This window comes from Mus pahari, chromosome 4, assembly GCF_900095145.1.
Source record: "Mus pahari chromosome 4, PAHARI_EIJ_v1.1, whole genome shotgun sequence".
NCBI lineage: Eukaryota > Metazoa > Chordata > Mammalia > Rodentia > Muridae > Mus > Mus pahari.
The window spans coordinates 65259119-65284754 of record NC_034593.1 but is presented as its reverse complement, the minus strand read 5'-3'; the positions used below and the strand labels follow the sequence as shown (position 1 = coordinate 65284754).

The window sequence follows — 25636 nt, the reverse complement described above, 5'->3', positions numbered from 1 at the left end:
ATCCCCAAATCCCCATTCCCCCCTGCTACACACCTCTGTTCAACTTCTTGTCCCTCTGTACATCTCCTCCATCTCCTCCCATACCTGATACTTCCCCTTTTTTCCCATCCCCCTCTTCTCTTCCTTCCAAGTCCCCCCCATCCTATAATTCCCTTGATTATCTTGTTGCCCCTTCTAAGTAGGATTGAAGCATCCACTCTTTGATTTTCCTTCTTCTTGACATTCATTTTGTCTGTGAGTTGTATGGAGGGCATTCCCCACTCTATGCCTAATATCCACTTATCAGTGGGTACATACCATGTATGTTCTTTCGTGACTGAATTACCGCATTTAGCATGATAATTTTTTGATCCATACATTTGCCTGTGAATTTCATGAAGTCATTGATTTTAATAGCTGAGCAGTACTCCATTGTGTAAATGCACCACATTTTCTGTATCCATTTCTCTGTTGACAGATGATCTGGGTTGTTTCCAGGTTCTGGCTATTATAAATAAGGCTGCTATGAACATAATGGAACATGTGTCCTTATTACATGTTGGAGCATCTTCTCGGTATATGTCCAGGAATGATATAGCTGGGTCCTCAATAAGTACTATGTCCAATTTTCTGAGGAACCACCAGACTGATATCCAAAGTAGTTGTACCAGCTTGCAATCCCATCAGCAATGGAGGAGTGTCCCTCTTTCTCTCCATCCTTGCCAGCATCTGCTGTCACTTGAGTTTTTGACCTCAGCCATTCTGACTGGTTTTAGGTGGAATCACAGATTTGCATCCCTGATGACTAAAGATGTTGAATATTTCTTTAGGTGCTTCTCATCCATTCAAGTTTCCTCAGGTGAGAATTTTCTGTTTAACTCTATTCCCCATTTTAAGAAGGTTATTTGGATCTCTGGAGTGTAACTTATTAAGTTCTTTGTATATATTATAAATTAGCACTCTATTGTAAAATTGCTAAAGATCTTTGTTCAATCTATTGGTTAAAGTTTGGTCCTATTGACAGTGCCCTTTGCCTTACAGAAACTTTTCAATTTTATGAGGTTCCATTTGTAGATTCTTGATCTTAGAGCATAAGCCATTGGTGTTCTGTTCAGGAAATTTTCCCCGTACCTATGTATTTGAGACTTTTCCCCATTTTCTCTTCTATTAGATTCACTGTATCTGGTTTTATGTAGAGGTCCTTGATCCACTTGGACTTTAGCTTTATACAGTGAGATTAAAATGGATCGATTTGCATTATTATGTGTTGACCACCAGTTGAAACAGCACCAATTATTAAGGATGCTGTCTTTTTTCCACTGGATGGTTTTAGCTTCTTTTTCAAAGATCAAGTAATCATAGGTATGTGGGTTCATTTCTGGGTCTTCAAGTATATTTCACTGATCTACCTGTTTGTCACTGTACCAAAACCATGCAGTTTTTATCAAAATTGCTCTGTAGTACCACTTGAGATTAGGAATTGTGATTTCCTCCAGCTGTTCTTTTATTGTTGAGAATAGTTTCCCTATCTTTGTTGGTTTGTTCTTTCAAATGATTTTGCAAATTTCTCTTTCAAACTTTATGAAGAATTAAGTTGGAATTTTGATGGGGATTGCATTGAATCAGTAGATTGCTTTCAGCAAGATGGCCATTTTTACTATATTAATCCTGCCAACTAATGCACATGGTAGATCTTTCCATCTTCCGAGTTCTTTGTTTTCTTTCTTTAGAGACTTGAAGTTCTTGCCATACAGACCTTCACTTATTTGGTAGAATCACACCAAGGTATTTTATACCATTTGTGACTATTGGGAAAGGCATCGTTTCCCTAATTTCTTTCCTACCCTGTTTATCCTTTGAGTAGAGGAAGGCTACTGATTTGTTTGGGTTAATTTTATATTAGCCTCTTTGCTGAAGTTGTTTATTAGGGTTAGAATTTTCTGGTGGAAATTTTGGGGTTACTTAAGTATACTATCATATCATCTGCAAATAGTGATATTTTGATATCTTCCTTTCCAGTTTGTATCCCTTTGACCTCTTTTTGTTGTCTAATTGCTCTTTTTAGAACTTCAAGTACTATATTGAATAAATAGGGAAAGAGTGGGCAGCCTTGTCCAGTCCCTGATTTTAGTGGGCTTCCTTCAAGTTTCTCTCCATTTAGTTTGATGTTGGCTACTGGTTTGCTGTATATTGCTTTTAGTATGTTTAGATATGTTTTGAATTCCTTATATTTCCAAGATTTTTAACATGAAGGGATATTGAATTCTGTCAAATGCTTTTCAGCATCAGCATCTAATGTAAGTTTCATGTGTTTTGTTTTGGTTTTTTTTGTTTTGTTTTGTTTTGAGTTTGTTTATGTAGTCGATTACATTGATGGATTTTTATATATAGAACCATCCCTGCATCCCTGGGATGAAGTCTATTTGCTCTTGATGAATAATCATTTTGATGTGTTCTTAGATTTGGTTTGTGAGGATTTTATTGAGTATTTTTGCATCTATATTCATAAGGGAAACAGGTCTGAAGTTCTCTTTCTTTGTTAGATCTTTGTGTGGTTTTGGTATAAGCATAATTGTGGCTTCATTGAACGAATTGGGTAGTGTCCCTTCTGGTTCTATTTTGTGGAATAGTTTAAAGAGTATTGGTATTAGGTCTTCTTGGAAGGTCTGATAGCATTCTGCAATAAACCAAACTGGTCCTGGAATTTTTTGGTTGGGAGACTTTTAATGACTGCTTTTCTTTTTTTAGTGGATAAGGGACTGTTTAGATGATTATCTCATCCTGATTTAACCTTAGTACCTGATATCTCTCTAGAAAATTGTCCATTTCATTCAGATTTTCCAGCTTTCTTGAGTATAAAATTTGTGGTAGGATATTAATTTTTTTAATTTCCTGTTGCTGTTGTTTTATTTCACTTTTCATTTTTGATTTTGTTAATTTGAATATTGTCTCTTTGATCTCTTGTTAATCTAGTTAAGTGTTTATCTATCTTGTTTATTTTCTCAAAGAACCAGTTCCTGGTTTTGTTGATTCTTTGCATAGTTCCTTTTGTTCCTATTTGGTTAATCTCAGTCCTGAGTTTGATTATTTCCTGTCTTCCACTCCTCTTTGATGTATTTATTTCATTTTGTTCTAGAGCTTTCAAATGTCCTGTTAAGCTGCTAGTATATGCTTTCTCTAATTTCGTTTTGGAGTCTCCCAGAGCTTTGAGCTTTCTTCTTAGCACTTGCTTTGATTGTGTCCCATAAGTTTGAATATGCTGTGCCTTCAATTTCATTAAATTCTAAAATGTCTTAAATTTCTTTCTTTATTTCTTCCTTGATCAAGTTATCAATGAGTAGAGCATTGTTCAACTTATATGTGTATGTGGGCTTTCTGTTGTTTTTGTTGTTTTTGGAGACCCACCTTAGTCCATGTTGATCTGATAAGATGCGTGGTGTTATTTAAATCTGGTATCTGTTGAGGCCTGGTTTGTGACTGAATATAGGATCAATTTTGGAGAAGGTATCATTAGGTACTAAGAACAAGGTATATATATATATATATATATATATATATATATATATATATATTCCTTTTGACTCATAATTTCTGTTAGTTTCACTGTGATCTCTTTAGTTTTTGTTTCCATTGATGAGAGTTGGGTGTTGAAATCTCCCACAATTATAGTGTGAGGTAGAATATGTGCTTTGAGCTTTAGGAAAGTTTCTTTTATGAATGTGGGTGCCCTTGCATTTGGCGCATAGGTGATCAGAATTGAGAGTTAATCTTGATAGATTTTTTTCTTTGAAGAGTTTGAAGAGTCCTTCTTTATCTTTTTTGATAACTTTTAGTTGAAAGTTGGTTTTCTTCAATATTAGAATGGCTACTCTAGGTTTTTTTCTTGGGACCATTTGTTTGTAAAAAAAATTTCCAGCCTTTTACTCAGAGGTAGTGTTTGTCTTTGACACTGAAGTACGTTGCCTGTATGCAGCAAAATGCTGCATTATGTTTATGTATTCAGTCTGTTAGTCTGTCTTTTTATTGGGGAATTGAGTCCATTGATGAAAAGGGCTATTAAGAAATAGTGATAATTTAGTTGCTTCCTGTTATTTTTGTTGTTAGAGGTGGAATTATGTTTGTGTGGCTATTTTCTTTTGGGTTTGTTAAAAAAAAAATTACCTTCTTGCTTTTTCTAGGATGCAGTTTCCTTCCTTGGGTTGGAGTTTTCCATGTATTATCCTTTGTATGGCTGAACTTGTGGAGAGATACTATGTAAATTTGGTTTTGACCTGTAATAACTTGGTTTCTCCATCTATGGTAATTGAGAGTTTTGCCTAGTACAGTATCCTGGGCTAGTATTTATGTTCTCAGGGTCTGTGTGATATCTGCCCAGGCTCTTCTCGCTTTCATAGCTTCTGGTGAAAGGTATGGTGTAATTCTGACAGGTCTGCATTTATATGTTACTTGACCTTTTTCCCATATGGTTTTTAATATTCTTTCTTTGTTTTGTGCATTCACTGTTTTGATTATTATGTGATGGGAGCAATTTCTTTTCTGGTCCAATCTATTTGGAGTTCTGTAGACTTCTTGTGTGTTCATGGGCATCTCTTTCTTTAGGTTCAGTAACTTTTCTTCTATAATTTTGTTGAAAATATTTATTGGCTCTTTAAGTTGTGAATCTTAGCTCTCGTCTATACCTATTAGCCTTAGGTTTGGTCTTCTCATTGTGTCCTGGATTCCTGGATGTTTCGGGTTATGAGCTTTTCGCATTTTTTATTTTCTTTGATTGTTGTGTCAGTGTTTTCTATGGTATCTTCTGAACCTGAGATTCTCTCTTCTATCTCTTGTATTCTGTTGGTAATGCTTGCATCTATGGCTCCTGACTTCTTTTCTAGATTTTATAACTCCAGGGTCATCATTCTTTGTGATTTCTTTATTGTTTCTATTTCCATTTTTAGATCCTGGATGGTTTTGTTCAATTCTTTCACCTGTTTGGTTGTGATTTCCTGTACTTCTTTAAGGAATTTTTGTGCTCCCTCTTTAAGGGTTTCTAACTGTTTACGTATGTGCTCCTGGATTTCTTTAAGAGAGTTATTTATGTCCTTCTTAAAATCCTCTATCATCAGCATGAGATGTGATTTTAAATCAGAGTCTTGCTTTCCTGGTATGTTGGTGTATCCAATGTTTCCTGTGGTGGGAGAGCTGTGTTCTGATGATGCCAAGTAGCCTTGGTTTTGGTTGCTTATGTTCTTGCCCATGCCTCTTGCCATCTGGTTATTTCTGGTGTTAGCTGGATTTGTCTCTCACTGTAGCTTGTCCCTTTGTATGGCCTGTGTGTCAGCACACTCAGGAGACTAATTCTCACCAGGAGAAATTTGTGTATGTAAAGCTGTGGCACAGGGTCAGCTCCAGGCACAGACAGAAACTGGAAGGGACTTGTCCGTGGCTGTGCCTTGGTTCCAGTGTCCTGATGGCTCTGTGTGGGTCAGTCTTGGGCCAGGAATTTGAGCAGAAGTGGTGGTCTCACCCATTCTCTCAGGTGTGTCAGCACTCTTGGGAGATCAACTCACGCCTGGTGGGACCAGGTTTTCGAGAGCTGTGCTCTCAAGTTTGTCACCACTCCTGGGAGACTTGCTCTATCCTGGCAAGATCTGAATATAGATTGCTGTGGCACAGGATCAGCTCCAGGTACAGATGGAAACTGGAAGGATTCTGTTCTGGGTGGGTCCCTCTTGGGCCAGTAATTTAAGCAGAAGTGGTAGTCTCACCTGTGTTCTCTGGTGTGTCAGCACACTTGGGAGACCAGCTCTCTCCCAGTAAGACCTGGGTATGGAGAGCCGTGACACAGGGTCAGATCCAGAAGCAGATGGAAACCATGCCTTCCAGTTCTTAACATAGAACTTTACTTATTTATCTTTTATGAAACACAAAATCATCAATATTTGAATATTTCATAGAGCATTTAAGGTAATTTTGCCTTCTAAAATATTTAACCAAATATCTAACATTATTTCAGATGGTTCTTCAATTTATAATTATTGACCATGTTTTTTATTTTACTGCATTTTGAAGCACATCCCAAATATTTTCATTTTAAAATTAACTAACTAACATGATTGTAAATATGTTGTGAATTAATTCTCTGTTTTCTTTGTGTGGGTTCCTTGTGTATATATATGTGCTTTCAGGTATGTGTGTGTGTGTGTTTGTGTATGTGTTTGTGTATGTGTTTGTGTGTGTATGTGTCTGCATACCCGTTAGCTTTTTTCAGTAGTCACTTTCCACAATATTTTGAGACCTGATTTCTGATTGAACCTGAAGTTTATTAATTCATCTGGATAGACTTTCCAGACTGCAAGCACCAGGGATTTGTCTTCTACATCAGTACTGGAAGTTACAGAAGAGCTGCCACAACCAGATTTCACATGGCAAGCAAGGATCCAAATGCAGCTTGTCATGTTTCTTGTGGCAAACGCTTTACTGACAGAACCATTTCCCTGCCTTATAATTTATCTTAATTCTTCTGTTAACATAAGCAATGTTAAGACTGTTTTTTGCAAGAAAACTGAAAGATCAAACTAAATGCTCATCATTTCTTGCCAGGATAACCTACAGTAATACTTATAATTTTCTTAATCTATTCTATAAATAAAACTATTAAATGACTGCCCAGATATTTATAAGATGCAGAAAACTGTTTTGTACCATAGGCAGAAAAAATAATCACTTTGTATGGTTAACCTGGCTATGCCTCATAACCTTTAACATTTACTTAAGAGAAAATTATAATAACTGAGCTTTTGAACACTTTTAATATCTCAAAGTGAAAAATACCTGGCAATAAAGATAAAGGCTCACTGCTTCTTGAAACATTTTATGTTATAATCACTTTCAAGTCTTTATTTTATGACAAAAGCAGAAAATAATTTACAGAAATAGAAAATTCAAGATGTTCTAATGTATCTTATAAGTGAGATCTGAATTACATCCTGTGTCAGAATCATGTGTCTGGGAAATATACTGCATTTCACACGTTTTTAATTGATACAGTCTGGAAGACAATTCTATCTCTTTTTAAGTTTCAATTCTTGGGAGATTTGTTCAAATTAGAGAGTAAATTGTTCTGTCACTTGAATAGCTGCTTCAGTCATGTTTTTGAAAACCTTATCTGCATCCATGAGCAGAGGAAATTTATTGCCCCGAAGTTACAGTGTGGGACATTATAAGCCATTTCAAAGGACAAAGCTTGCTAAGTGCTCACTGAATTTACCATTACTGTTCTGCTCTTGAACTCAGGAAAAAGTCAGCTCTGTCTTGGGTCTCAATTGCAGAAGCCAGGAATGAGTGTGCATTTAAAACATTTCCATAAGTTAATTAGAGAGGAATTAGAATGAAAGTGGGTAGTTTAGTAGCATCAAAATTGCCATTTTGAATCACACCAGTGGTTCTCTTTATTTAATATCCAGCCTCCAGCAGCTGGACTTGTTGGTTTCTACAGCTTTTAAAGAAAGGTGAAGAACTCCATGATTCTCCCAGGCAATGTGCCATCTGTGATCAGGCTACATTTTCCTCTTGACCTCCTTCAAATAATACCCTAAAGCTGGAAGTTTCATTTCTAGGTTGATACTGGTATAGCTTAAATAGCTCTGGTTATTAATAATCCTTACTCAATCATCCATTTCCTCCATAAAATCAACTAGTCCATCAGGAAGCTATTTGTTGCTAAAGCTCCTAAATTCATGCTTGAGTATTCCTATGACTGTGATGAAATGTGAATTTATGGGGCTTATTCAATGCACGTTCCTGGGACAATCTGCCTCTAGATAACTATTTTGGATGAACAGCAGCTTTTCTTCCAAACTTTCTTCATTTCAGAGTTTCCTCTCAATCTCAAAGTTTTATATCTCCTAACACTGCTTGCAAATTTCTTTCTCATAACAATATATAAGTCCTATATGAATGATTTAGTTTTTCATAGGAAGTTTACAGAAAGCTCAAGTAGAATTTTTCCTTTCGTAATTTTGTGTAAGGGAAAAAACTGAGAGAACCTAAAGAATTTTTTATTTTTATCACTTTAAACCTCTCTTCATTAAAGAAATACCAATACTTACATCACAGACTTACATAGTATTCTACATAGCACATTACAACTGAGGTCTCAACTACAGTAAACAGATGCAAGTAAAATACCACTGTCTTTTCCCATTGTCAGATATAAATATGACAACACTAATATCCCAACTCTAGTCTAGCTTCTTAGCTCTTATCATTATTTGGAGTAGGTTGCAGATTCATTGTTCACATACTATCCCTGTTCCCTCTCTGGCTTTCTCAAATATCTTTCTGGTTCTGTTTATAATTTCCTTTCATTATTTTACCCAAAATCCAATTTCTTTGGTTATCTCTTTTCAAGGATGATTTGCCTATCTCTACTATTCCTAGTTTCAGGGTGGTTTGCCCTGATGGTCCTTCATTTCCATAGTTGTTCTCACTCTAACCTTTTAAGGAAACAAGGATGGATATGAATGAGAATGATTCGAATTCATATTGACTGGTTTAAATACTTGAAAATATTTTTAAAAAAGTATTTCTGTCATGTTCATTAATTTGATCTGAATTCAAGGGCAAATTATTGAAATTTTAATTGCATATATATTATAAATAATCCATGTGTAAACCAAAGAACAACTTTCAGGAATAAAATCCCTCCTTTTATCTAGAAACAAACTGAAGTTATCTAACTTGGGGAGGGGAGGGGCAATTGCCTTTACCTGCTGAAACACTTTTGTTGGCTCTAATAAAGAATTTTTAAAGAGTAAAACAAAAGATTAATAAGAGGATTAAAAATGAGGCATACCACTTTCCTAGAAGAGTGAGATCAAAGTATAATAAGGAGATTCTTAATGCCATTTCGAGACTCTATCAATGAGAATTAACACAATGTAATAGGGATCACGAGGATTGAATCAGTGGTGTTAATATTGACTATGAAAAGTTTAAATCTGATAGAGAAAGATAATGGAGTAAAAGTAACATATTGTCTTTGTGAGTGTGTTGATGTATAAATTAAGACATATTTTCTAAAAATTAAAATATTTCCAATATTACACTGCAATAGATACACTGAATTTCAGTTCCTCTAATTTCCTTTAACATGGTAGTTCAAGATATTAAAAATAAAGTAAATATATTCTAGGCATCCTGGATATCAGTTCATTTATTCTTGTTGTCATCTTAATGTAGTCACTTTTTTTCTGATTGTTAGAAATTTTTTAGCAGGTTCAGAGGACAATGATTTCATAAAAACTATGATGTCTCTGTTTAATTTTCTAGACATCCCAATGGGAGCCAGGGCAATAGCACAATGTGGCCTGTCTTCACAAGTACTGAACAAAAATACCTAACATTGAACACAGAGAAGTCAAAAATATACTCTAAACTCCGTGCTCCCCAGTGTCACTTCTGGAGACTATTTTTTCCAAAAGTCTTGGAAATGACAGGTATGTCTTTTTTTTTTTTTTTCATTTTCTTCTTTAATATGTTGTGCATAGTGCAAAATTCTGGAAACTTGATCGTAGGCCATATGCCAATATGATTTAACTGATTCTTTTCTAAAGAAAAAAAAGAGAGAAAAATATGTCTTTGGATGGACAGGGACATGGGAGGATCTGAGAGGAGATGAGGGCAATAAGTTTTTGATCAGAATATACTGTATGAAAAACATTTTCAAAAAATAAAAGAAATATAGTGGGCTTAGTAAGATGGATAACTTATCAGGTAAAGTACTTGCTGTAGAATATGAGAACTTGAGTTTTGTCGCAAGCACCACTTATGGCCATCACATCCCTATAATCCTGCTGCTGTGAGGCCAAGGCAGGAGGACACCTTGGAGATGAGGGCACCAAGTCCAGTATGGTCAATGAACTCTACATTCAGTGAGAGAGCCTATCTAAACATACAGAGTATGTGCTTGTATAAGCACTTGTACACATACACAGAAAGAATATGTAATATATTCTCTCTCAAATGTGGTTAATATTAAACATGAAATAATTATTGCCTCAATTTTGAAGATATAGATTCTAATTTTAATCTTAGAAAGGAATTTAATGTTTATATCTCTAAGATGCTTTATAACTAGATATACTTTTAGTCTAATATTAGTAACCATATTCAGAAATTATATTTTATTATTACTACATGTCAAAATGAAATGTTAATGGAGTGCCATTTCATTCTGTAGTATACAGTAATTCTTTATGATTGGTAGATGTAATTTTTTGTTGAATTTTCACTCATTTTATCAATAATTATTTTGTTTTTAAGTCATTCGAATTTAGTTATTTCATGTGTATCTATAGAACAATTATTATTGAAACAGTGAAAGTGTTTTCAATTTTAATTTTTAATTCTTCAATTTTATTTGGCCATTTAAATATATTGTCTTTGTTGAGAAGTAATTTATATTTATGATCAAACTTAAATATGTATGGAATAGTATTTTAATGTTTCTTTAAAAATCATTGGTGTTTGCTCTAAATTTAGATGTGTTTTGTTTATATTAAAATACAGGATCATTTTAATTAATAAAAAGTGACTGATTTCAACCAGCCATTGCTTATCAGGCTATCTCTTCCATTCTCATTGTCAAAGTACATTGTAATGTACATTTTTTGGATTCTTCTTCAGAGATTTTTGGGTTAGTTTTAGAAAAACCCTAAGCTCATGAGAGGTGAGTCAGTTTGTTTCATATGCCCTTTGATTATTGGACTTTGATCCCCAAGCTTGCAATTTCTACTCCATCTGTTTGAAAGAGGTTAATGATATATCTGTGCTGTGAGTATGACTAAATGTTCTGTGACATAATATATATCCAAAAATGGGTCTCTGTGTCCCTTGGCAGAGCAACAGTGCTGTCCTTGTGTCCTCCGTCTGAGAGTAACAATGAGGTAACTCAATCTGCCAAGAAACCAAAACAGATACCATTGAATATACCACAAACCACATATTCTAATCTCTATGGGAAGTCTGTTTAAATGATAGTATGGGGCTCTACTTTGAAGAAAAATTAATGAGTAACTGAGGAGATGAATATAAATGTATTGCTTATGACAAGGCAGCAGAGTAATTGTTCAAGCGCACAGAATCTGTAATAACTTACTTTTTGGTGTGCTGTGATTGATAAACAAGCATTTTTAAAAGTTGGATGCAAAATTTCCATGTGAAAAAAATATTTACTGTCACCAAAATGTCCATTTTGGTCAACTGTAGCTGCTTGTGATAGCACTGAACATCTTTATAATTTAAGCAAAATTTGAAAAATGTCCTTATTTCCTTTGGGTTAAATTTAGTGCTTCTTGAATATTATTTTGTATTTAAATATCTAATACATTCTGAGTCAAAAAATTAGTAGATTCTCACTATCACTCCCAATTTTGGGGGTTAGATTCTCCACATGAACCTTTATAAAGCTGAATGTGGTAGCACCTAATCTTATCCTGGGTAAAACAGGCACAGAGACATTTGGTATGGGGGCTTCTCTGGTCAGCCAGTCTATTTGAACATATATACAAACACACACACATGATACAAAGATAAAGAGAGAGTAATGAATAATATGTACACACATGTACATGTGCCCACACATGTATTAAACTTTAAAGCAAATAAATTATATGGGTTTTGGAACAATGTATTCATTTAAAATTCTTACATTTAACCAAGTTTGAGATTATATTCTTTGAATTTTAAAGCAAATAATTTTAGGGAGATTATATCTAAACGTATATAATGTCAAGCCACATGCCATAACCAATATTTTTCAAGATATAAAACTTTCATTGTTCTTACCATTAATGTTTCACATATTATAAGGCTATGGTTGAAGTTTAATTTCTTCCAAAGGTAGCTCTACAAACAAAAGAAAATTTCAAAGAATTACTACAGAGTGCTTTTATTGAAACAAGAAATGCTTACTTCACTTCACATAGAAAAGCAATAAGCTTTCTAAACACCACTTCATCCATAGTTTACATTTAAGCAAAAAACGTTCTCAAAGTTATGACTCTTAAGACTTTTTTAAACACACAGATTCCAGCACTTCACTTCTAGGCTGTACTTCGGTCAATATCTGGCCATTGTTTCATGTACCTCAAAAAATAAAATGTTCAGTGTTTATGTCATATGTTCAGGTTCATATTTGTAGTAAGAATATTACAGTATAGTACTTCATATTTATTTTTACAAAGGGACAGAAATTATTCATTTTACAGTGATAGAAATAATTTCTCATGAAGAATAAATGATGGACTTCAAGGTAAATATATTAGCTTTGTAAGGATATGCATTAGACACAATGACTTCTCAACTGCTTGAGTAACTGGTGAGCAGTATTTCTCCCTGAAATTAAGGAAGACAATATGTAGATTTAAGTGCTCTTAGGGGTTTGGGGAGAAGACTCAGTGTTTAAATTGTTCCCTAATAAATATAAGGACTGGAATTTTGATCCCCCAAAATTATGTAAATAAGCACAGTATCAGTCTTGGTAGGGGAACATAAGGGATTCGCAGAGTGAGCAGGAGAGACACTGGTTGTCTGGAAAACATCATGCACACATGTTCAAAAATGGAAAAAAAATTTACTGGACAATTCAATCGTACTTTAACTTGGTCATTTCCAGAATCATTTACCAATACCTCCAATTAGTTAGCAAGACTAAAAACTAAAGATAAGACCTTGTAAAAGTGATTTGGAGGAAAGTATTTCATTACAATATATGGATTTATCACCATGATAAAAATAAGTAGACAAAAGTTAACTTCATGATTAAATCAAACTATCTTTCTGTCATAGTACATGAAGCCTTTACAATACCCAACTCCATTATAATGTGACTCTCTCTGGAATCTTATTCAACATCAAAATTATGACAGGAAAATGAATATGTCTTTGATCTATTGCCTGAAGTGTTATCAATTTTTGATACTGTCCTTAACTTAGGTTGAACTTAGGAAAGTGAGACAGTGATGGGAGTTAGGACTTTCAGTCGCCTTTGTTCAATTCCGGAATTTGGTGATTTTTAAATCAAGAATAGCAAAAGTCAATATTTGTCAACTTGAATTCTTCCTCTAACTATTTTCATGAGAAATTTGGGATATTTTTCATTGCCTACTGTGGACTGAGTATTTGTATACTGGACTCATATATTTATATCCGAACTGTGAGGTTGAAGGGACTAGAAGATGCGTCCTTTATAAATGAAGACATCAAAAAAGTGAAGCCTTCATCTGTAAGATCAGAGAGAGTTTTTATTAACAATAAAATAAAATAATAATTTTTAATAGCAAAACTGAGATAACTTCTCAATTCCTGTATGTGTACTGATAGAATAATGAGGTATCATTCATTCATTAACAAAACCCACTCAAAAGTTCTGGTGCCCTGAGCCTTGAGTTTTATCCTCAGAAATATGAGATGTAAGTTTCAATTTTATTCAGTGTACCATTGCCCAAGGGACCAAAAACATCCCCTTTCCTCGGTCTTAACAAAAGAATTTCAGTTTTGCTTGAAGTTTGCTCACTCTTTTTGTTTTTAAGACAAAGAAGAGTAATCATTTTCACAGAGAAGAGAGTCTTTTTATTTGCAGATGAGACACAAATGTGAGAAGAGACAATGATAACAAAAATGAATTTAAATACAGCCTCTCATGCCTATCCACTTCTCTTTTCCATTTTTATTCCTGTGAATCATCAAATAAGCAAACAAAATTATTCATTTATAGTCTCCACTATATCCACAACCCACCAAACTCATGCAAATAGAGCACACTGCTCCTGTTTTATATCTAGTAACATATTTTTTTGCAGTTTGAAGCAATTTAAAAGTGACTGAATCACTCATAGAAACAAATTAGATAAAAATTAAATTTACCAGTTGGGGAGAGGGCTCAACAGCTAAGAGTTTATGCTGCTTTTGCAGAGGACCCTATGCACCCATGTTGGGCAGCTCATAGCTGCCCATAACTCCAGCTCCAGGAAATTGGAGGCCTTCTTCTGTCATCTCTCTACATTCCACTTACTTGCACAGCCCCTCCTCCGATAAAGACCTACACACAGTGAATATAATTTTTAAAAATTAAAAGTGATTTTGTTTTAGTACTAGGTAGAAATTTAATGGTTATGAAATAATTTACCTTGTTCATATCTATATATGTTGAATCACATCGTATTTATGTTCCATGAATATGCCAGAGAAATTCAGATGGGGATTGCTAGCTTATTTATATAGAACTTTTCTTTTTTCAAGAAGTACTTAGGTCAAAATATGACTTAAGTTGAATTGATTTATGTAAATCTTATTATAAATATTCATGTTTTTTGTGCATTTGGCACTTTGAAATTAGACAACTATTGTCTAGAAAATAAACTGTATCACTTGTTATTTAACTTATTGTAAAGAACAGTTTTAACTTTGCTGAATTTAATTTTATTCATATAATTGTTGTCATTGACTATTTTCAAAAGCTTAAAAAGCTTTCTTTCATGTTTAGTACATAATTTATTTCTATCCTTTTGAAGACATTAATATGTTGTTAAATTGTACATTGGAATGACTAATTCCAGTGTAACAATCTTTTCAGAATATCACTCGATATTCTCCTTTCTTTGTTGGGTGGCTAGGTTAGGTGGCAGATAGAAATATATAAATATACATATAACAATTAAAGAAAAAAGAGGCCATGGGTTGGAAAACAGGCAAGGAGGGGCATTTGGGGGGTTTTGGAGGGAGGAAAGGAATGGGGAAATGATGTGATTATATTAAAATTTCAAAATATAATAGAAATTCTTTTTAAAAAGACATTGGATTTTTAAAATTAGCTAATACAAACCATATAAAATTGTTATTATTCCAAAAGTAATAAATCATGTTATAAATTATCTATAAAATACCAAAAATTGGGAAAATAATAATTTCTAAAGAACTAAAGGTTCATGTAGATTGTTATTCCATAATAGTTTACATCTAGCAAATTTTTATACAATTTTGGGTAGTATAACCAAATATTATAAAAAATAAATTTCCTTCTTTTCATTTTAATCAATTAATATGATAACTGTGTACAGAGTGTATGTATGCTCTGTTCTAAAGCCCTTGAATAGAGCTGTGCTATCCGTGAAGCCCCACATAAAAATGACACCTGCTCACTCATAATGAACTGGCAGAGGCATGGTCCAGGATCAGGAAAGAGAACACACTGGCACTGAACTCTTAATAGGAAGGCATGCTGGGGAGCTGATCCTGACAACCAGGGACCCTGAACAAAGCATCCTTTGCATCATGCTAGAAATTCTACATCAAGTACAGCTGCTCAGCAATTTAAAGTGAGGGTCTAGCGGTCCTGGTTGTTGATTCCTGGATGTATTGGTTTTTGCTGCATTCAGGGTTCTCCTGCTTGGCATTATGATACTCATCCTGACACACAGTTCATTCCTCAGGCAATGTTGGTTTTGGTTTGCCAGTTCGTATCAAGAATATGCTAGTTTTGTTATTTTCATTATATTTATTTGTACTTTATATTTAATTTCTAATAATTTTTTAAAAGTATCCCAAGTATCTTTTTCTGTAGTTTGGAAATATTCAATGTTAAATTTGCCTCTGACTGGTAATTTTTTAATTCAAGAAATAGTACAGATGACTAAGCTTCTGCATTAGAATTTTTCTGATTCTATGATGCATAATTAAAAATATTTTGTTTAAGATATTGTCATGTCTCCTGGGTAAAAAACCATGAACACATAATTTTATGAATGGAAGGGTTTGTTTGTTTTATTTTTCTTGTTTTAACTAGCTGACATAGTTCTTACCCTTCATTACTTCCATATATGTTATTAATACCTCAATTTTTTAAAATTTACGTCATATTTGTGTAGGTTTTAGTTTTTCTGTGTTTCTCTATTTCACAAATATTAATGATGTGACAAGCTGAAGACACTAGATAAGTACTCCTTTCACTGTTCTTTATTTCTCAAGTGAAATAAATCAATTTTCATACATATACTTCTATTTAATGACCATTATAGCACATCAGTAGAGGGAGCCTTACAAATAGTCTTTCCAAAAATTCTGAGGAAAGTTCCTCAACAGATTCAACCTCTTCAAAAAATAATCATGACATGACATATTGTGGTGCTTTTTCACATCCCAATGTTCAAGCCATACGTTGTTTTACTGTAAAGAAGAAAAGAAGAAACTATGTTACAATTCATAATTTCTTCTATAAATAAGAATTCTCTCTAAATGCAAAGGAAAGTGCCCATAGATATCTTCTTCTGATGAAGAATCTACTGCCTTAATTTTTAATGATATAATCAATATTTTACTAGAAATTCAATCCACAATTCTACTTTTTTAAATTTGCTTCCACTTTATACTCTTAGCCTTTCCATTCTTAAAAATTTCTTTTTCTTTTCAAACACATATACACGAAGAATATGATTACTAATGTAATCATCACATGAAAATACTTGTGATTCACAATTTACTTGAAGGCCAATATTTTCTTATTTTTCTGTTTTATAAAGGAGTTATTAAGCTGCTGTCACATGATCAACAGCATAAGCAACGGAGCATCATATGGAATGAAATGTATTTTAATGAGTGTAAAATCTGTATGGCATGATAATTACAAAACTCTCTTTATGTATTAGTAAATAAATGTTCACACATGTAAGTATGTTGATTGAAGATATTACCTTGGTGGTATTTTGTAACATGAAGCATGAAGTTTTTATAATTCTCTAAAGAGTTAAATAATAGAAGCAATATCTACATGTCTTCTGGGTAGATAATGAAAGGACATATAATATAAATTGACATGATCCAATTTGTACTTTCACTTCATTTTTATTTATATACATTTTAGTTGCATTGTTTAATATGCTACACAAAAATATATTAAGGGCTTTGTCAGTAGTAAGTGAAGCTGATAATACATAATGAAAACTAAAATCTTGCTGTGAAGTATACTTGCAGAAAATGGCATCTATAATTAGAATTATTTTCAGGTAATGTAAACAGATATTAAACTTCAGATTAATGCAATGTATTCTATGTTTTACAGGAGATATTGATGAAACAGAGCAAGAGTGGAAGGCAGGATTTCATCGTTGGAGCAATTACATGATGGACTGGCAAAATCAATTTAACGATTACACTAGCAAGAAAGAGAGTTGTACAGCTCTCTAATTAATAGATTTACCCTTTATAGAATGTTCATTTTACTGTAGATGAAGGCAAATACACCAGTAGCTCTCTCCATATATACCAAGAATGCTATTACACAGCAGAGAAGAAATGCCAAATGAGAATATTGATCTTATACTTTTCACCTAGTATTTTACCTAATGTCTCAGAACTGAGTCATTAGAAGTTGTTTTTATTAATTATCACAATGTAAATTACATGCTGCTTTGATATTACTTTTCTCAATAACATTACAGCTTTTACCTAAAAGTTACATCATCCACTTCTATTCAATCCAGTATTTTCAGAGCTACCTGTATAAAACTATTGCTAAAATCTGAATTGGATTTTGAGGCAATGGATGTTATAGTTTATATTACTGTTGCCTATAATGTATTTATAAGTCTAGTATCAATATCAAATAGTAAAACAAACAAAAAGTTGGCTATTCATATATTTAGAGGCATGAGAGAATATCAAAGTAAGAGCCACCGCATCTGGGAAATAAAATATGGCTAACAACAAAAGCAAGGAATTTCAAGTGCTGTTGAAAATCATGCCAACTGGCTCTTCTGAGAGAGAAATCATGCTTCAGGTATCATTTCATGAGCATGATTTGCCACATGAATCATGTGCCATCCATAATTCAACATCCAAAGAAAATACGTGGTTCTAATATGCACAGGAATTTTAGAATAGAATACTGGGCCTCACACTGCGCTATAGGCTGGATAGCAGAAATCAGCGTCTGCGAACTCTTGGAGATCTCACCTTTAACATATTCATAGCTGAAACAAAAGTTTGGTTTAAATTATTCATGGATTAAGTGTCTGTGGACCCAAACTCCACATCATATCAGTCTTCCTTAGGGTTAGTGCTTGAGGAAATGTAACACCAAACAAAGCCATTGAACTGTCACTTATTTAGGTGAGTTTGTATATCATTCTGAATATATGACAAAAAAGTATACTTTAGATTGTATACAAATAACTGTTGCTAGTTAAGGCAGATCAGAACATTATTTTGATCATCTATATATTGAAAAATGTTTATGTTAGTGGTTTATAAGAACTAAAATAACAAATCTCCTTCTTCTAAAAAGAACCTTGTTATACTGAATTTTCATTTTCAAAAATAGTATGATGAAGTTTATAATGATGAGGATAATTTCAAAAGTAATGTAATTAAACTCATGTCAATCATAATTTCTTCAATGATTATTAATATAATTTTAGCTGTGACACACTTAGCTCAATGACTAATAAATAGGACAATCTGCACATTGTGGAGGAAAGACAAGAAAATCAAGAGTTAGTGAAATTCTATATCAAGCTTGTATGTACTGTACTCAACAGTACCTGTTCTCATCAAAAGCCTGTTTGCAAAGGCAGTATGTAGGGTGAGAGAGGCTTTGCCTAAATATACTGAATGTGAAGAGTTACTTGCCATTCCTTTATACTGAAATGTAATCCATGAGTAATTTCCTTAGTCTACAAGTAACTTAAATCCAACATTCTTACACAAAGTGAAAAAGAAAAGAACAGGTGACTACCAAATCTAAGATGCATACAAATTTGTATTAGGGTTCTCTCAAGAAACAGACTAGACAAAATGAATGCATATTTTAAAAAGAGCTTATTTTAGTGCCTTATGGAATATAGCCTAGTAGTATAACAATGTCTGCCTCACCCTGGAGAGGCCTAGATTATAGAAGTTGTTAAAGACACATGTTTGAATGTATCGGTAGTCACAATAAAGTGGTATAAGCCCAGAGAAGTCCTGGAGAGCATCTCTCCTTGAGTTTAGTTTGGCATCTCAAAGAAGTAGGTTCCAATATCAGTGAAGGTATGCTTCTGCAAGAAGATTGATGAACTTGACAGCAAGAGTTAGAGCAAACAATTAAAAAGCAAATGTCCCTTCTTTCATGCCCTTTGATCTATGAGGCCACCATAAGGCTCATCTCAGGTTTAGGACTCATATTCCTATTTCAAATATCCTCATCAGGAAAATCACTCACAGGAATGCCCTGAAACTTGCTTGGATTAACTTGAATCTAGATGTTGTCAAAGTGGCACCATAATTAGTCATTACAAATCCATTCCTTTTCAGCATGACACAGAGCTATATTCTCTTAAGTCATGCTTTTAATTTCAATGATCAGTTCATAATTCCACCTAACATACTTTAACTATCCCATACACAACTGCAAATGTGTTATCTATTTTAGAACAGTTAGCAAAGTTTGTCAAAGAATGTTTAGTCTTGTAGTGCCTTATAACCTAAATATGATAATATAGACTTACACTTAAACAATATTATCTCAATTGATTTATCAATGCATGATAAACATGTACAGGGAAGAAAACACAAATAATTGATTAATATATGTATATACATGTAAACATGTTTTAATATAAGACAGAATCATTCATATCAATGATAATCATGTCTTGAACAGAATCTTGACTCTAATTATTTACTATGTATTATGTATTTTTTCTACCTGTAGCAAGAAGCTTACCTTTACAGATTTCCCAGAATCAATATCAGTTATAGACTAGTACACAACAGGTCATGCAAAACTGACTGTTTATATTGTTCACTGTCTATTTATCCTAGTTAAAAGCCATGAGTCCTTCCAGGAAAGGACAGGAGGAAGGCTAAAAATAAAACTCTTCAGCATGTTAAAATGATCCTGTGGGGGAACTGGCCTTCTCAATCAAGGAATTGTAGGTGTTTGGGCTGACACAAGTCTGGAAACTGACAGGCAAATATTCTTGATTGCTAGAAGGAATTTTATCCTTTCTTGCTTTTATTCTAGAGCATTTCTGTGTACACAGATGAGACAACACTTAGTAGTCTTCTCTTTCATCCCTAGAAACACTATGCTTAATTATTCAGTACCAAAGGTCCCTATGGGTTAGACTATTACACATATTGCTTTGCCTATACTGCCTATTACAATGCCATACTTGCTGTGTCTTTGGAAATTCAATGATGCCACTTGAGCTCTGCTACTTTGGGGACCAGTTGAACCCATTACAATTAATTTATCCACTGAGCATTAGTATCTTCAGCTCTAAGATCAGATAGAAGAACAACAATGGCTGTTCAAATGTACTGATGTCTATCCAAGCATATGGAGTGTTAACATTTTTCATGTTGCCCCCTCACTGTTTTCTGCAGTGAGTGACAGGTATTCTAGCCCCCCACCCACTGTTAAGGATTAGGTTTTATATGGTTCACCTACTCCAGCATTCCAAATTTCCTGAGTCTTAAAATTCCCTTCATTACAATAAACCAAGTGTTATCAACCATTTCCAGTTATTTTAAATAGAATATCATTTGAGAAATACACAGCCTACTAATCAAATAAAACCCTTTTAACTGTGAAAGCTTCCATATTAAGTATAGAGTATCCATTAAATAGGTCCATATCAATAATCTCAGCCTGATTCCATTTTATGTTCCTTTCACTGCTATTCTACACCCTTAGGATCTATTCTCAAACATTCCCAAGACTTCCACTTGAATTGAAGTTCATTAAATTCTTTAAAAAGTATAGTGTACCTCACATCTAGAAGCCTCATAACCTTAAGAATCCTTAAAGATCTATAGACAACAATTTGTAGGCACCGGTGGACATCTGTATTATCCTCATTGGCATCTCCTTCAGGGAAGGTAATTATGAATTCTGTGTGTAATACAGAGTCAATTCTCTTAGACAAGGATGGAGTGAACAGTCCTGAGAGGTATATTCTTGGATCCATCCTCTCTGCTAAGGGTGGCGAGACTACTTTCTCAGATGAGAAAATAAAGTGGTGTGAATGAGAATGTCCCCCACAGGCTCAGATATTTGAACACTTGATCACTAGTTGTTGTTTGGAAGGTTTAAGAGGTCCCGCCTTCTTGGAAGGGGTGTATCATTGTGAAAAGGTGTCGAGATTATCTAACATCACCAGATATCTTTTTTGCTCTTCCCACTTTCTACTTGTGTTTGAAGATGTAAACTCTCAGGTTTCTGTTCAAACCACCGTGCCTGATACTTGCTATCATACTTCCCATGGTGAACTGTTATCTCTCTGAATCATATGCACAAAATAAAAACTTCCTTCTATAAGTTCCTTTTGTCTTGGTATTTTATTGCACCTATAGAAAAGCAATATGTCATGCATGTATACATATTCATTTATACAATGAACCTTTTAGCATTCACCAATGAAGTAGGATAAAGAAATTTATTAAGTGGATCCATCTGATAGAAAATAGATGATAAGAAAAGCAGTATGATGATCACAAAATACTCACTTAATTAGGTGTTATAATTAATATAAAATTATATAACACAGTTAATAAATGAAATATATATTCATTAAATACATTCATATAGTTACAAAATATAAATTATAACCAATTGTAGCAACTGTAGCAAACATATTCATAAGTACTCAACATACACTAATGCTTGTAGGCATAAAGTTTTCTTAAGCTACTCTAACAAGGGTTTTAACTCTCTAGTCTACCACCCACCAGTATAATGGAAAACAAAGGTCATTAGGACACAGGGGAATTAGACCTGTTTAGAAAGAGTTCCCTTTCATCTTAGCTCCAAACTTTGTCTCTGTAATTCCTTTCATGGGTATTTTGTGCCCTATTCTGAGGATCACATATGCCAGCAAGATTTTGCTGAAGGGACCCTGATATAGTAGTCTCTTGTGAGGCTATGCCAGTGCCTGGCAAACACAGAAGTGGATGCTCACAGTCATCTATTGGATGGAACACAGGGCCCCCAATGGAGGAGCTAGAGAAACTACCCAAGGAGCTAAATGGGTCTGCAACCCTATAGGTGAAACAACAATATGAACTAACCAGTACCCCCAGAGCTCATGTCTCAAGCTGCATATGTAGCAGAAGATGGCCTAGTTGGCCATCACTGGGAAGAGAGGCCCCTAAGTCTTATAAACTTTTTATGCTCCAGTACAGGGGAATGCCAGGGTCAAGAAATGGTAGTGGGTGGATAGGGGAGCAGGGTAGGGGAAGGGTATAAGGAACTTTCAGGATAGCATTTGAAATGTAAATAAAGAAAATATCTAATAAAAAAGAGAGAGAGAGAAAAAAAAAAAAGAAATAGTTCCCTGGGGCTGGTGAGATGGCTCAGCGGGTAAGAGTTCTTCCAAAGGTCCTGAATTCAAATCCCAGCAACCACATGGTGGCTCACAACCATGTGTAATGAGATCTGACACCCTCTTCTGATGCTTCTGAAGTCAGCTATAGTGTACTTATGTATAATAATAAATGAAGCTTTGGGCTGGAGCAAGCAGGGACTGAGTGATCTGAGTTGACCTGAATGAGTGGAGTTGACTGGAGCGAGCAGAGGTCATAAAAAATTCAATTCCCAACAACCACACGAAGGCTCACAACCATCTGTACAGATGTACAGCTACAGTGTGCTCATATACATACATAAATAAATAAATCTTTAGAAATAGTTACCTGGAGCATCACCATCATCACTCTTCTCAGTCCAGTTCACTAGCAAACATCAAATATGAATCAGCAGCTGCAGACCAGTACACTCAGAAAGCATCACACATGGACCAGCAAAGGAGCTTCAATCCACTCAGCAGACACCACACATGAGTCAGCAACTTCAGCTCTATCCAGAAGAAACCATGAGGCTTGTCAATGAGCTCTTGTCTGCAAAAATTGCAGAAACCTCAAAAGTTCTTTGGTGAGTTTCTCTCTATGATCTCACCACAAGTGAAGCTTAGCAAAGCAATACAAGGTAAACCAGTAAATGCATATTGTCAGCAAAGAATAGCAAGGTAGAGAAAAGCAAACCATAAACATCATGGGTTCTTTTACATATCTGTTATAGTAAAACATCCTTTGTCTGCTTCAGCAAAATATTCTTTCACCTATGTGTTCCAGTAAAACATCATTTGACATAACTGACTTTAAAAAGAAACCAGAAATTTCCACTTCAAATACTATTAAATATTTTGTTTATAGACTAATTGAAATGGGTTTGTTTTAAAAGTTCCCCTGACCTCGTATAGAAGCATAAAATTTTTCTCCCACTTTTTCCTCAGTTTTACCACTCAGGAAATACTCTCTTTCTTAAGAAGCCAGGAAACATCATTTCAGAATGGAATGTTAGAAGAGTGTTCAAATTTCTGCTTTCATGAATGAAACAAGCAAAACTGTACTTTGATGAACACAGATTACCTTAGTAGATTACATAAGCACATAGCAAACCAGAGGAAACCCCTCTGAACCCTGCACTCCTGTAAGTCAACCTTCTCCAACCTTCTATGGTTCCAACAAAAAGGACTACCTCAGCACTTTTAGATCTTTAATCTTTTAGATCAAAAATTTTGTAGATTATGTAGTTCTTTTTATCCATCCACTGGGATTCTCCCTAAAGACAGGAGGTGGTCTCTTCTGGTGCCTTATCACCATTGTTAGGCATCTTGGCTAAGCTTATCCCCATTTATTCTTGGGTGCCTTCTTTATCCCTTGTCTGTCATGTCCTAGAGATAACCTGCAACCCCCTCCTCAAAAAAAAAAAAAAAACCTGTCATTTGCAGATTTCCATTCATTCTCATGGACATATGGACATCTCTCCTGTCTCTTCTCATACCTGATACTGACTCCCTGCCCCATTCCCATTCTCATCCCCTCTACCACAAAGTTCCCTCCCTGCCTCTGCCTCCCATGACTATTCCCACTTCAAAATAAGATTCAAGCATCCTCGCTTGGGCCTTCCTTCTTGTTTAATGTCTTCATGTCTGCAGGTTATATCATGAGTTTTCTCTACTTTATGACTAATATCCACTTATCAGTGAGTACATAACATGAATGTTCTTTGGTGTCTTTATTGCTTCACACAGGATGATATTTTCTAGTTCCATCCATTTGCCTGAACAATTCATGATGTCTTTGTTTATAATAGATAAATAGTATTCCAGTGTGTGAATGAATTATATTTACTGTACCCATTCATTGGTTAAAGGAATGGACAAATAACCAGCTGAACTTGAGACCCATCCCATTGGTAAGCACCAATTACTGACACTATTCGCCATATTCTGCTCTGCTTGCAGACAGGAGCCTAGCATCTTCTGCCTAGAGTCTTTGGTGAGGTTCAACCCAGCAGCTGACTGAAAGAGATATAAATACCCACAGGCAGACATTGGTCATAGGTTACAGAATCTTTTATCCCCCCCCCCCAGGGTCTTAGCCACCTTAGGCCTGAGAGCTTTATTCTTTTTCTCTTTTTCTTTTTAATTTTTTTAATTAGATATTTTCTTCATTTACATTTCAGATGCTAACCCAGAAGTCCCCTATAACCTCCCTTCAGCCTGCTCCCCAAACCACCCACTCCTGTTTCTTGGCCCTGGCATTCCCCTGTACTGGGGCATATAATCTTCATAAGACCAAGGGCCTCTCCTCCCATTGATGGCCAACTAGGTCATCCTCTGCTACATATGCAACTAGATACACAAGCTCTGGGGGGTACTTGTTTGTTCATATTGTTGTTCCACCCTGGGAATCAGTCTGGCAGTTCTTCAGAAAATTGGACATAGTACTACCAGAAGATCTAGCAATACCTCTCCTGGGCATATACTCAGAAGATGTTCCAACTTGTAATAAGGACACATGCTCCACTATGTTCATAGCAGCCTTATTTATAATAGCCAGAAGCTGGAAAGAACCCAGATGTCCCTCAATAGAGGAATGGATACAGAAAATGTGATACATTTACACAATGGAGTACTACTCAGCTATTAAAAACAGTGAATTTATGAAATTATCAGGCAAATGGATGTATCTGGAGAATATCATCCTGAGTGAGGTAACCCAATCACAAAAGAACACACATGATATGTACTCACTGATAAGTGGATGTTAGCCCAGAAACTTTGAGTATCCAAGATACAATTTGCAAAACACATGAAACTCAAGAAGAAGGAAGAACAAAGTGTGGATACTTCATTCCTTCTTAGAATGGGGAACAAAACTCCCATGGAAGGGGTTACAGAGACAAATTTCGGGGCTGAGATGGAAGGAAGAACCATCCAGAGATTGCCCCACCCAGGAATCCATCCAATAAACGACCACCAAACCCAGACATTTTTGCATAGGTCAGCAAGCTTTTGCTGACAGGACCCTGATATAGTTGTAACTTGTGAGGCTATGCCAGTGCCTGGCAAATAAAAAAGTGGATGCTCACAGTCATCTATTGGCTGGGACACAGGGCTTCCAATGAAGGAGCTAGAGAAAGTACCCAGGGAGCTGAATGGGTCTGCAAACCTATAGGAGGAACAACAATATGCAGAATCTTATAGAAGTGTTGGAAAAAGGATTGAGGGCCCTGAAGGGGAAAGCAATTCGACAAGACCAACCATGTCAACATGGACCCTGGGAGTTC

General features: G+C 34.8%; 1 protein-coding gene and 1 long non-coding RNA gene across 2 annotated transcripts in view; one reads left to right on the top strand and one right to left on the bottom strand.

The window, feature by feature from the left end:
• Bche (butyrylcholinesterase) overlaps positions 1-21323 on the top strand; it is a 71694-nt gene extending 50371 nt beyond the window's left edge. Inside the window, exons 3-4 of the mRNA XM_021196568.1 lie at positions 9295-9461; positions 17081-21323. Coding sequence (XP_021052227.1) covers positions 9295-9461; positions 17081-17205 — 292 coding nt within the window. The 3' untranslated portion in view covers positions 17206-21323. The remainder of the gene's footprint in view (positions 1-9294; positions 9462-17080) is intronic.
• LOC115063850 lies at positions 11809-22847 on the bottom strand. Its single transcript, XR_003843720.1, has 3 exons — positions 22696-22847; positions 16064-16188; positions 11809-11871 (listed from the first exon to the last, which is right to left on the bottom strand). It is a non-coding gene; the product is annotated as an uncharacterized LOC115063850 (long non-coding RNA).
• Positions 22848-25636: the final 2789 nt, after the last annotated feature.